Consider the following 13,731-nt stretch of genomic DNA (forward strand, 5'->3'; position numbering starts at 1 on the left):
TTTTTTTTTTTTAAGATTTTTTTAATTTATTTATTTTGTTGCTGTGTTTCTTAAGCCTCTTTTATTATGCTATTGGAGAAACTGGGTCATTTGTATTATACTTCATTCTACATTCTGGATAAGACTGTTTCTTCATGATGTCATTTATTTCTTTTTATATATTTTTAAGATTGTATTTATTTGAGAGATTTGAGAGCGAGTGAGTGAGCGAGAGAGAGAGCGCATGTGCATGTGCATGAGTGGGGGAGGGGCAGAGGGAGAGGGAGAAGCAGACTCCCCACTGAGCAGGGAAGGGGATGCTGGATTTGATCCCAGGACTTTGGGATAATGACTTGAGCCAAAGGCAGATGCGCAACTGGCTGAGCCACCCAGGCACCCCCATGATGTCATTTTAATTGTTCGTCTGTCCCCATATTTCATGCAGACTGGAGGTTACCTTATAAGAGGCACTAGAGAACTTTCTGGGGATATAGAAAGATCTGTGTACTTAAGATTTGTGTATTATACTATATATAAATTATACTGCACAATATGAAAGAAAATAGAAAAAGAATACTATATACATAGTGCTGCATACTTACTATTGAATTACATCTTATGGAACAAACATCTGTTATCCCACTTTTTTGATGTTAGGCTTGATCAGTTGTCTCAGGTATATGAGCCTGATTTTGCCATCAGAATTTCCCCATCAACTTTCATCTAATGGTTTAGTATTCATTGGTGATCATTGCCTAGATCCATGTTTTGTTCAGAGTTTCAGAATGGTGATTTTTAAAATTCTATAAATTATTTATTAGCTAGAATTCTAATTTATCAGCTGGAATTCTAATAGGGTAGTGAGATAATACACCAGCAACTTTGAGTGATGGTCGGGAAGGTTTTAAGAATTTGTTATCATTATAAACACATGGAATTTATGGTACCAGTCACTTATACTCATTATTATTTTTGAAGCCAAAATTATCCTATCTTTGGCTTGTGGGAATCCCTTTAACTTGGCCCCTGTCCTGTGTCCTTTTGAAAAAACTATATTGATCTTTGATGACTTCCTTGCTTTTTGATAGAGGACTCCTTAGGCTCATTTTGTACATTTCCTCTCCAGATCTGAAATTGGCCATGTATCTGATTCTAGGCTCTTTTTAGTAAAAAATACGATTTAGATACCATAATCTAATGTTAGGGGTTTTCTTTGCTACTGGTAGTCAATTATTTTGGTGTCTTTTCAGTTGACAGAATTAAGAAAAAAGGTATTTTCTAAAGAGAAAAAATATTATGAGTTTATATTATTACTTCCAATTGAAACTTAAAGTGAAAAGAGTTCGTATACTTTCTCTTTCCCCTGCCACCTTCCCCTCCCTTTGGTGAAAATCTCGATTCCTAAATAACATTAATATAATTTATTATTTTCTTTATCCTACAATATACCTATGATAGCTTCAAAATAACAATTTGCAAGTGAACAAAATAACGATTTCAATTTTAGTAGTAATGATAGAATTCTTAAGTGCCATTATTTCTTTGCTGTTCTTTTTTTCCTCTTTGAATTGACTGGTTTCACTAATAAAGTACAGGTGAAATATCTGTTTTAAAGGTACTTGAAGTAATTTTTTTCTTTGCATGGTTTATGTCAACAACCAGATATATATTAAGTTCATTGGTTCCAGTTTGTTTTCAATTTTTAATAGTTTTCTCTTTTTGCCTCTTTTTACTTGTTAGTTTTAATTATTTAAAATATTTACATTGTTTTCTAATAATGGTATAGTCAGAGATGCTTCCTACCCATTCTTGCCATCCCCCCATTGTTTTTCCTCTTGCCTCTACCTTTTCCCCATTAGACATAATTTTTTTAAATTTTTTATTTTTTTAATTTCTTTTCAGTGTACCAGAATTCATGGTTTATGCACCACACCCAGTGCTCCATGCAATATGTGCCCTCCATAATACCCAACACCAGGCTTACCTACCTTCCCACCCCCAGCCCCTTCAAAACCCTCATATTATTTTTCAGAGTCCGTAGTCTCTCATGGTTCATCTCCCCCCCAATTTCCCTCAACTCCCTTCTCCTCTCCATCTCCCGATGTCCTCCGTGTTATTTTTTATGCTCCAGAAATAAGTGAAACCATATGATAATTGACTTTCTCTGCTTGACTTATTTCACTCAGCATAATCTCTTCCAGTCCCATCCATGTTGATATAAAAGTTAGGTATTCATCCTTTCTGATGGAGGCATAATACTCCATAGTGTATATGGACCACATCTTCCTTATCCATTCATCCGTTGAAGGGCATCTTGGTTATTTCCACAGTTTGGTGACCATGGCCATTGCTGCTATGAACATTGGGGTACAGATGGCCCTTCTTTTCACTACATCTGTATCTTTGACATGGACAGACACTTCTCCAATGAAGACATACAAATGGCTATCAGACACATGAAAAAATGTTCATCATCACTAGCCATCAGGGAGATTCAAATCAAAACCACATTGAGATACCACCTTACACCAGTTAGAATGGCCAAAATTAAGGAGACAGTAAACTACGTGTGTTGGAGAGGATGTGGAGAAAGGGGAACCCTCTTACACTGTTGGTGGGAATGCAAGTTGGTGTAGCCACTTTGAAAAACCGTGTGGAGATTCCTTAAGAAATTAAAAATAGAGCTTCCCTATGACCCTGCCATTGCACTACTGGGTATTTACCCCAAAGATAGATGTGGTTATTTTTATTATTTTTTGTTTTATCTTTTCACTGTTTAGTGTCTCCACCCTTCTTATAAAAGTATTGCATATTATATATGCTACTTACACGTTGTTTCTTTTACTTAACATTGTATCCTGGAGATTACTACATATTTCAGTACACAGAAATCTTTCTCATTCTTTTTAAGGGCTGTATAGGTTTACATTATGTGGATGTGCCATAATTTATTTAGTCATGCCCCTATTGTTTCGAGTGTTTAGCAATAATTATGGTTATATGGTGATTTCTTTTAATTATTTTTATTAATGTATAATGTATTATATGTTACAGGCTGTGTATATCAGGGGTACAGGTCTGTGAATCATCAGGCTTACACATTTCACAGCACTCACCATAGCCATTTCTCTCTCTCTCTCTTTTTTTTAAGATGTGATTTATTTATTTATTTATTTGAGAGGGAGGGAGAGAGACTAAGAGGGACAGAGAGAGCATGCATGAGCAGGGAGAAGGAGAAGCAGACTCCCCAGTGAGCAGGGAGCCCAACGTGGGGCTCAATCCCAGGACTTGAGGATCATGTCCTGAGCTAAAGGCAAATGCCCAACCTAGTGAGCCACCCAGGCACCCCTATGTGGTATTTCTAAACTTTAGTTATAACAATTCTGTAATCAGTAACCTTGAAATTCAGATTTTGTTTCATAATTTCTAGTGTAGCTTTGGGATAGGTTCTTAGAAGTGGGTTGCTTCAAAAGGTAAAACCGTGTAATTTTGCTAGCTAGCTACTTCAAATTTCTCTCCATGATATTTGAATCCCATTAGCTGTGTGTAAGAGTACCTCTTTTACAGGGTCTCACCTACAGAGAATATTGTCAAACTTGTATTTTTGCCAATTCTGACAGGGAAATTTGAGGAGTTTTTGGAGCAATCACACTGATGTTCGCAGGAGCAGATATATTTGCCACTTACCCATCCCCTGCTAAATTCTGTATTCATCACAAACCTGGGACAACCACTTTATCTTTTAGGAAAGACATTTATTCCATGAATTTGCCCGCTCCTGCTAAGTAAGTGCAATGAAGACAATGCTCCCTCAAATAGGAGTTTTTTCGATAGTTTCCGGAGAAGAGACTTTTAAATACATGTAGGAGGGTTTTCTTTCTTTATTGAAAGCGAATGGTAATTATCAGTGAGACACATTTGTCCATTGCTATTCTAAATGTACTTTTTGTAACTCCCTTAGGTAGGATATAATTTTATTTTTATTGATTGTTGTTTGGTTCAAGGAATTTCTTTCTTATTATAGGGTCCTCCTGGACTTCCTGGATTTCCAGGGACACCAGGTCTTCCTGTAAGTAGAATTTGGCTTTTTAATTGAAAATTCCTTCAAAAGTATTCTAAGAAATATTATATATGTGTTATAACCCTTTTCAAAGGGAATGCCAGGCCATGATGGGGCCCCAGGACCTCAAGGTATCCCTGGATGCAATGGAACCAAGGTGAGATTTTTTTTTTTTCATCTTAATCTTAGGCAATATGCTTGATAATAATAGATTTTAAAGTTTAAGGAAATCAGTATGAAGAATATTAGAGATATTTTAGCTTTGCATCTAAGACATATATAGGATATGTTTTGTGTTAAAATTTTCAATATATTGAAAGATCAATAATTCTTTAGACATGGATAGTCAGCTGAGATATTGCATTAGATTGAAGATTATTTACTGAATCCTATTTTGACTTTAGTGTAAAGTAGGATGAGAGTTAAAAAGGAATTAGGGTATATAAGTTTCAAATATTATGTTAGTTGTTAAGAGTAATACTTAATGAATGTCATTCATTACCTTTGCCTTTTTTAAAACTAGGTACAATGTAAGATTTCAAAAATTCATGTTTTTGAATTTTTTTTACCTTGCCTAATAACTTAAGAAAAATCCTAAAAATCTACCTGTAATACAGGACATTAACTTTTACTATAAACTATTAGTATGAAAATGGAAACTCTTCTCTATCAGCTAAAATTATGAATTTAGTATTTAAAAAGAAAAATAAAACCTTACATATGAAAAACATTTTTCCAACCCACTTTTCTTACCTTTCATCAACTGTTTGAATTTATTATAAGATGATAGCAAGGATAAAAAATGAGAAAAATTTGCTTTTTTGACAGATTGTTTATTATAGCCTCTGTTCTTATTCCCTCACCTTTTTCATTTTCCTGTCTATTAATGCAATGTTTTTATTTTCTATATATCCTTTTGGCATTTTCCATTCTGCACATGATATTCTGTGGAATTGTTCATGAAATATCCTCGATCCTTCTAACTTAATGGCATGTGTCAGATGTTGTATTAGGGTACATATGTAAAATAACTTGAACAAACTATTTTGTATTATGAAGACTGTATTTTGTGATAATTGTTGCAATATATACGTGAAGGCAATAAAATTATTTTTACCTCCAATATTGCTCCAGGTTACTGTGACCTTTGTCAACAACAACATTTTTGGGGGATGGGGATTTGTGAGGCTTACATGAGTTCTTCATTTCAGCTGGGGCAGCCTTATAGTGACAGGACTAACGTGGAGTAGTTTGCATGGAACATTGCTTTTAAAGTGGGCTACATTCTTGTGCCTATTCTGGTTATTTGTTTATTTGCCAGCAGGCCTTGAGCAACAAAAAGACCACTAACCAAAATTTTAAATTTGAAGACCAATGTATCCACAATGCATATAGTCTGCTATATGATGAAAGGGATCTTTTCTTTCTTTTTATAAAGCAGCACCTTAGCAGATCTCATGATTAGTTTATGTGTGAGGGCTCCCCCATTATGTGGGCAACAAATTTTTTAATGGAATTTATTAAGTATACTTTCAGATTAATATTTTTTAATATCTCTTACTATGAAACTAATAGAATGAGCCCTAGAGATGGAATCAGAATACATGGGTTCTTTTGTTTTCTGTCTTCTAAACTTGATATACAGATCTCTGGGCCAGTTTTTTACATATGTAAAAAGTGATGGAGAGAGGAGTACTGGACAAAGTAACTCAAAGGCCCACAGCTGTAATAATCTTACTCTTTTAAGCCTTTGAGAAGGATGTGTTTAGGATTACTATAGCATGTAGACATTAGAAATGAGGTTGCATTGGGCTTCTTCTACAGCAATTTTACTTTTGTTTTCTAAACCAAGTGTCCATATTAGTACTTTACAATAGTGAGTGAGAAAAATCGGGTGCCTAGAAAACATAATGACCTGCAATTGCCAGAACTATTGCTGTTATTGTCCTTTTGGTGATATTAATGGCATTCTTTCTTACCATCTTTTTCTCTTTACAAAAATAATTTGAAATAGCTTACAATAAAAGAAAAATGTGATAGGGTAGTTAAAATAAGAATCTATATAATGCATGGGCAGGAAATTGAGATAAATCATTAACTATTAAATGTGATGATGGCCAGGAGTCTTTGGTATGATCATCTCAAAATGGATTTGTCAGAAGGAAATGACTGGGGTAGAAGATTTTTTCTTTATTTCTGATTAGGATTGTTGAGTAGGGATAAAAGTATCTTAGAAAGCTGAACTGATATGGACAGTTGATATTGAAGTAATTGGAAAGGGGAGGATAATGAGTTTTTGGCAACCTGGCATGTTTCAGAATGACTTTTACAGGAATCTTTTCAACAACTTATTGTTTGTTGGTATAGTTATGCTTTGTTTCTTGTTCTTGCATACTCTTTTATTTTTAACTCCTAGGGAGAACGTGGATTTCCAGGCAGTCCCGGTTTTCCTGGTTTACAGGGTCCTCCAGTAAGTTATACAATTTGAGATTATAATGAACACAGGAATTGACCGAAGCAGAAGTGTAGAAAGTGAGCTCAGTCCATTTGTGTGGAGCAAAGTAGTATATTGAAAACTAGTAAACTATAAAAAGATTCTTTTTAAAAAGAAGTTGGTAATACAGCTCTGTGCTGGATAAAAGCAAGCATTCTGTTGTATTTAATATAAATGTCATCTTTATGTATCCTAAGATACTGTTTACTTAGAATGACCCTACAGTAATCTATTTAATTGACTCTATTTGGAAAGCAGTGTGTTCTTTTGCTCGCACCCCTCTCATATATATAAAATAATCCTTTTCTTTTTAATAATAGGGACCTCCTGGGATCCCAGGTATGAAGGTAAGCATCTCATACTAGGAAAGTAACATTTTGAATAAGATATTCAGAAAGCTTGCAGCTTCAATCAGATAATGTCTCTTGACTTCTGCCTTAAAATAGATGTTTCTACAAATTGTGTGGTTACCTACAAGCCCTCCTTAAGTAATCTCCTTTGTTCCATGGAAGTATCTTCTGTGTGCTGATACACTTGTAAATGTGTATATCAGACTCAATTTTCTTTTCTTCTTCTTTTTTTTTAAAAGATTTTATTTGAGCGAGAGAAGGAGCATGAGTGGAGGTAGGGGCAGAAGGAAAGGGAAAAGCAGATTCCCCGCTGAGCGGGGAGCCCAACACCAGGCTTGATCATAGTACCCTGGGATCATGACCTGAGCTGAAGGCAGACACTTAACTGACTGAGCCAGCCAGGCGCCCCTCAAGTTTCTTCTCTGATACTTTGAGTTCCTATCACATTTTGGAGCAGTTGACCATCTGCTCCCTCTAGAAATGCTCTTTTTCCCTGACTTCTGGGACACTACCCTTTCATGATTTTTCTCCTATATCTCTTTGGTCATCACAGTCTGCTATAGGAGCTCATTCTATTCTATGTAGCAGGTATCAGGACACAGTTCTGACCCCTTTTTCTCTTCTATGCCTAGCAATATTGTTAAAACTCATGGTATTGTTTACTCTCTAGCTTCTGAATACCTACATTTATATCTCTAGACTTTTTTTATGCATTAGATGCATGTATTAAACTGCCTCCCTGACATCTCTACTCAGATATCTCTGAGACATTCAAATTAACATGTTCAAAGTTAACCCAGACCCCTGAAACCTGAAAGTTAGTATTTACATCTTCTACTCCTTCACACACCTCCTCATTCCATTCTATCACTAAATACTGTTAATTTTCCTATAAAATGTATCTTAAATTCATCTACTTGTCTCCATCTCCAGTGCCACCACACTAACCATATTGTCTCATCTGGACTATTATAATAGCTTCTTCTTAATTAGTCTTTTTTTTCCCACTATCCCTCACCTCACAGCTTGACTTATTCTAGATTAAATACTCAAGAATGACCTTTTAAAAACATAAACCAGTAATTTAATCTCACTGCTTATAAACTTTCAAGGGCTTCCCACTGCATCTGAGATACAGTCCATATTCTTTTTCAAGGCCTGTAAGACCTGCATGTTCTGGACCCTGCTTACATTTCCAGATTTCTCTTTAAACCACTTTTCCCTTGGCTCACTGATCACACTGGTCTGCATGAAGTCATTTGAATGTACCAAGCTCTTCATTTTTTGGGACCTTTGTAGATGCTACTTCAACTACCTAATACTCTTAACCCATTTTTACCTGGCTGACTCCTGATTATCCTTTAGATCTCAGCCTCCATGTTGCCTTCATGGATTGCCCTTTTTCGACTACCTAAACTTATTTTTCCACTATATCTTTTTTTAAATGAAATATATTTAATGTGTAACACTGTATAAATTTAAGGTATGTAACATGTTAATTTGATACATTTATATATTATGGTTGCCATTATAACAATAATTGGTGCCTCTATCATGTCACATAATTATCACTTCTTTTCAGTTCTCCACTTTCTTTATCATGTACCATGTTATTTTTCTCCATAGCCTTTAACTGAACCTTTTGTCGTGTTATTTACATGTGTTGATCTGCATTTCAAAGCCAGTACATTGATATCACCATGAGGACAGAGGTCTTGTTTATCTCCTTCACTACTGAATATTCAGAGCCTAACAGTTCTTGGAAAATAGTAATAATTAATAAATGTTTTTTAATGAATGAGTAACTGAAGGTACCACAGGCTTTTAATAAATCGGTTATACTTCAGTGTATTCTGGCCACTTCCCCATTTCCCTTTAAAAGGTAAATTTATTCATGTTAATTACTGAGATAGCCTAATCTTCAGAACGTTTATATGACAGATTTAATTTTCAGATTTTTTTTTTTGTGCTCTTGCCCATTTTCATGTGTCATAACTGTTACAACTTCCACTGATGATTTCTTTCAGGGAGAACCAGGCAGTATAATTATGTCATCACTGCCAGGACCAAAGGGTAATCCGGGATATCCAGGTCCTCCTGGAATACAAGTAAGTATCCAGTGATTTTCTTCTTTTCTTTATTAATTAAATCAGATCACAGTATCATTTTTTTCCCTTCAGTCTTTAGTTCCCTCTATTTTAGTTACGGAAATTATCTGAAGTTTGATAGACATTGCATGTACCTCATACCTGAAAATAAAAGTAATCTGGACCAGGGAGAATTTTATAAAGGACTCCTTTGTTCTTTTATCTTTCTCTCCAGTTTCCGTGGAAATTTTTGTTTTGGGGTTTGGCAGCAGAAAGACACTTCTGTATTCTTTTTCTTCTGTCCTGAGGATCAGTAGGTGGTAGGAGTAGTCCTGATAACTGTAAATGGTCTGATTAAAAATAAAAATTATAGGACTCTCATTTAAGATATTAGAAGACATCATTTGTAACACTGTTAGTTATGTATAACATATGAACATATTTTGAAGGCTGAAAGAATAAAATTTATGCATGCTAAACATCAAGTATAATCTTTTATTTAAAGATTTTATTTATTTATTTGACAGAAAGAGACACAGCAAGAGAGGGAACAGAAGTAGGGGGAGTAAGAGAGAGAGAAGCAAGCTTCCCCTGGAGCAGGGAGCCCGACCTGCGGCATGATCCCAGGACACTGGGATCATGACCTAAGCTGAAGGCAGATGCTCAGCGACTGAACCACCCAGGCACCCCCATCAAGTATAATCTTAAGAAAAAAAGTTATGCTAGTCTATAGATAACATGCATAAAGAGAGCAACATCTTTTGAGTATTTATAGATCAAGTAGTCAATTTCTTGAGGTTTATATTTCACAAAGATTGATCCCTTTGCCAAAAAATAACAGTACTTTCTAATATTTGATTAGTGAGATACAGTGTTGGGGAATTTTTTCATTAACTACCAACTCATTCCATGCTTGACAAAACCCATCCATGTGCTCCTAAGTAGTCTCAATCTTGCCCCTTATCCCTTATAATTTTTAGTTATGTAATATTTAAAAATGTAGCAGAATACATACAAAATATATTTATGTTATGAAGCATAGCTACCAAATGAACATCTATGAATCCAAAATAACATTTAAGAATGAGAACATTTCAAATAATTTTGAATCAACCTGGGGTTTCCTTGACAGTCACAGCCTTCTGCATTCTACCAAGATAGAAGTACCATTTTGAGTTTTCTGTTGTTTCTTAAAGACAGTTTTGTCATAAATACATGTATCTCTAGAGTGTTTAATTTTCCTCTTAAAATAACATAAAATTTATATAGTTTTCTGTAACTTTTTCTATTTGATATATATATTTTTAACTTTATTTTTTCAGTATTCCAGAATTCATTATTTATGCACCATACCCAGTGATCCATTCAATACATGCCCTCCTTAATAACCACCACCAGGCTTACCTATCTCCCACTCCCCCACCCCTCCAAAACCCTCAGTTTGTTTCCCAGAGTCCACAGTCTCTCATGGTTGGTCTCCCCCTCCAATCTGATATATTAAGATATATCCATATTATTGTATGTGACTGTAGTTATTTCAGTTTCACTTCCATATGACATAACGTTGTGTAAACATACTACAGTTTGTTTCTCTGATCTCCTATTATTAAATATTTGGTTGTTCAGGAATTTTTTAAAATTACAAAATAATCCAGGATTTATACCTAGATATGGAATTGCTGGACTTCACTGAAGTTAAATTTTCAGCTTTTTAAGACGCCAAATTGTGTTCCACAAGAGTTACATCATTCCCTTATTTGTTGTCTCAGTTATTCTCACTTCCTTGTCTTTAATCTTATTTATTTTTTATTTAATTTCATTAATTTTTTACATCCTTTGAAATTTAAAAAAATGTTTTATTCTAGTATTATTAACATACAGTGTTTTATTCATTCCAGATGTACAATATAATGATTCCACAATTCTGTATTTATCACAATAAGTGTACTCTTCATCTGTTTCACTTATTTCACCCAGTCCCTCATCTGTGTCCTCTCTGGCACCATCAGTTTATTCTCTTTAAGAATCTGTTCTTTTTTTATTGTCTCTTTAATTTTTCTGTTTGATTAAATTCTTAATTTGAATTCCATATAATGACTGAAATCCTGTAGTATTTATCTTTCTCTAACTCATTTTACTTAGCACTATACCCTCTAGATCTATCCATGTTATTACAGCAAATGGCAAGATTTCATTCTTTTTTATGCCTGAGTAATCTAGTGTGTGCGCGCACGTGTGTGCATGCATGCGCACAACACATCTTTATCCGTTCAGCTATGGTTGGACACTTGAGTTACTTCCATATCTTGGCTATTATAAATAATGCTGCAATAAACATAGGGGTGCATATACATTTTCAAATTAGTGTTTTCATTTTCTTTGGGTAAATACATAGTTATTTTTTACTTTAAAATAGAAAAGCCACCTGGAAACTGGTAGTCCTTCTTTTCCCATTTCTGGCATAAAAGCCCACTAAACACCCATCTTTATCACTTTATTTTATAAAACTTCCTTATATGTGTTTGTCCTCTATTTGTTATCTGCCACTATAAAAGTAAAAAGTTTTCTAAAACTTTTTGTAAAAGCTGTAGCCATTCTTTTTAGTTGAAATTCTTTATAGTTACTTAATCCTTTTATTCTTAAACATTTTAAAATTCTGCTTATAATACTGCAGAATTGTAGAATTGTGTAACCAAATTCTGACAATTACTTAAGTTAAAATTTCATTCATTTAGTTCTTTGCTTGATACGGTGAGAGGGTTTTTTTTTAATCCTTTTCTTTACTTCCTTTATAACAGGGCCCAGCTGGTCCCATTGGTTTACCAGGGCCAATTGGTCCCCCAGGACCACCAGGTTTGATGGTAAGCTTGCTTCTGTAATTTCATTTCTCCTACTTTAAAAAAAATTTTCTCTCAGGAATAGTAATATTATTTCTACTACTTGAAAGTATAATGTATTTTCAATGTTTACAATCTATATTTTTTATTTTATTTTTTAAAGATTTTATTCACCCATTTGACATATAAAGAGAGCACAAGTAGGAAGAGCAGCAGGCAGAGAGAGAGAGAGAAGCAGGCTCCCCACTGGGCAGAAAGCCCGATGAGGGGCTTGATCCCAGGACTCTGGGATCATGACCTGAGCCAAAGGCAGACACTTAACCAACTGAGCCACCCAGACACCCTATTTTTATTTTTTAAATATTACTTATTTACTTGAGAGAGAGAGAGCGCACAAGCTGGGGGGGTGCAGAAGGAGAAGCAAACCTCCCCCTGAGCAGGGAGCCGACAAGGGGCTCGATCCTTGGAGTCCAAGATCATGACTAGAGCTGAAGGCAGTTGCTTAATGGACTGAGCCACCCAGGTGCCACTAAACATTTGATTTTTTTAATTTACAGGATATTTTAAAATGCTATGGTAAACGATATACATGCTAAGTTATAGCTTCATTTTATAGATGTGGAAAAATGAGGTACATAAAAGGAAAGATGTTAAATAAAATATTTCATTGGTTACCTCTTGATGTGTCAGTGTTGAAGCTGATTCTAGCCATTGCATTAAGTCTTCTAGGGCAGTTCTCTAGTCACTTGATGAAATGTGTTTCTTCAAACTGCAGTTTTCTGTTTAAGAGGAACAAAAATGGGTATTCAGAAAAAAAAATTGGCTCTCATTTCTGAGGGCCCTGTGACAAAACAGTCGGATTGGTGAGGGTAATGAGTCACTCTTCAATGGAATAAGGATTTGTGTATCCTAGAAAAGAAGCAAAAACATCTAAAGAGCTTGACTACGCAGCTAGTTTTCTTTACTACTTCTGTGGTCACTCATACTTTCTACTGTAATTAAATTCTGAGTATTTTTGCCCCTGAAATACTTTGATTTCATTCAAGTCATGTTTTGGACTTAGAACTTTGCTTCTTAAAAGGGCAAGAAAATTGGACTTCAGTCAAAGTAATTTTTCATGTGCCACCCCATCTCTCATCTACCATATATTTAAGTGACAGTTTTCATTATTCCTTTATAGATTGCACAGTTTTGCTTGTGACAATTGGTTCTCTATTCTTGAATGAAGGAAATAACATTTGGTAAATACTAAAAGAATCTACCAGAAAGACTGATTCTGCTTTCCTGGAAATATCTATGATAGGATTAGAAAACCCCTTTGTTTAGTCTGTTTTGGTGGTAGACATCTTGCAAAGCATGAGACTCTGGACTATGGCACTTTTTCCTAACTCTGTTGTTACAACATCAGTATACCCTGGGTGTGTTGTTACATCTTGAATTTCCTCAACTCTTGTGGCTATATAACTGATTCACTCTGCATTTCTGAATGTTCCTTCAATTAACCCTGATTCAACAGGTGAAGCAAAGTCTTAGAAATGCCACCAGAGTACAATATGTAAATGAATAGGTACATTGAGATCAAAGAGGTGATATACTAGGGCAAACAAAAGCCTGTTTAACTTTTCAAGCCTTGAAACATTTCAAAGGCCACATAAAATTAAAACTGAACTAAAAAAGTAAATGGAGGCTTTTAGAACTAGAGATTTAATTTCCTTAAGACACCAAAATTATTTACCTGTAATTCTGATATGAGAAATTTGATATGTTTGTTGCAATTAACTTTTGTATTGATTTTTGGCACTTGTGTTACCTCCCTGCCTTTATATATCCTTGTATTTCTTCCCCTACCCACTTGTTTGCTGTCACAGGAAGTCTCCACATTCATTTGGCTTGTTAAAATCAATTTAAATCTGAGAAAAAAACA

At 34.8% G+C, this 13,731-nt stretch overlaps 1 protein-coding gene across 4 annotated transcripts in view; it reads left to right on the forward strand.

Moving 5' to 3' along the window:
* Positions 1-13,731, forward strand: part of COL4A5 (collagen type IV alpha 5 chain) — a 224,602-nt gene that overhangs the window by 112,559 nt on the left and 98,312 nt on the right. For all 4 annotated transcript variants that reach the window (XR_004380245.1, XR_004380244.1, XR_004380246.1 and 1 more), the window contains exons 5-10: positions 4,004-4,048; positions 4,134-4,196; positions 6,456-6,509; positions 6,854-6,880; positions 8,911-8,991; positions 11,769-11,831. Coding sequence is in view for 1 of the 4 variants with exons in the window: in XM_032837167.1 (XP_032693058.1) it covers positions 4,004-4,048; positions 4,134-4,196; positions 6,456-6,509; positions 6,854-6,880; positions 8,911-8,991; positions 11,769-11,831 (333 nt within the window). In the remaining 3 variants the exon portion in view is untranslated. The remainder of the gene's footprint in view (positions 1-4,003; positions 4,049-4,133; positions 4,197-6,455; positions 6,510-6,853; positions 6,881-8,910; positions 8,992-11,768; positions 11,832-13,731) is intronic.

This window comes from Lontra canadensis, unplaced genomic scaffold (genome assembly GCF_010015895.1).
Source record: "Lontra canadensis isolate GAN:19392208 unplaced genomic scaffold, GSC_riverotter_1.0 scaffold96, whole genome shotgun sequence".
Lineage (NCBI taxonomy): Eukaryota > Metazoa > Chordata > Mammalia > Carnivora > Mustelidae > Lontra > Lontra canadensis.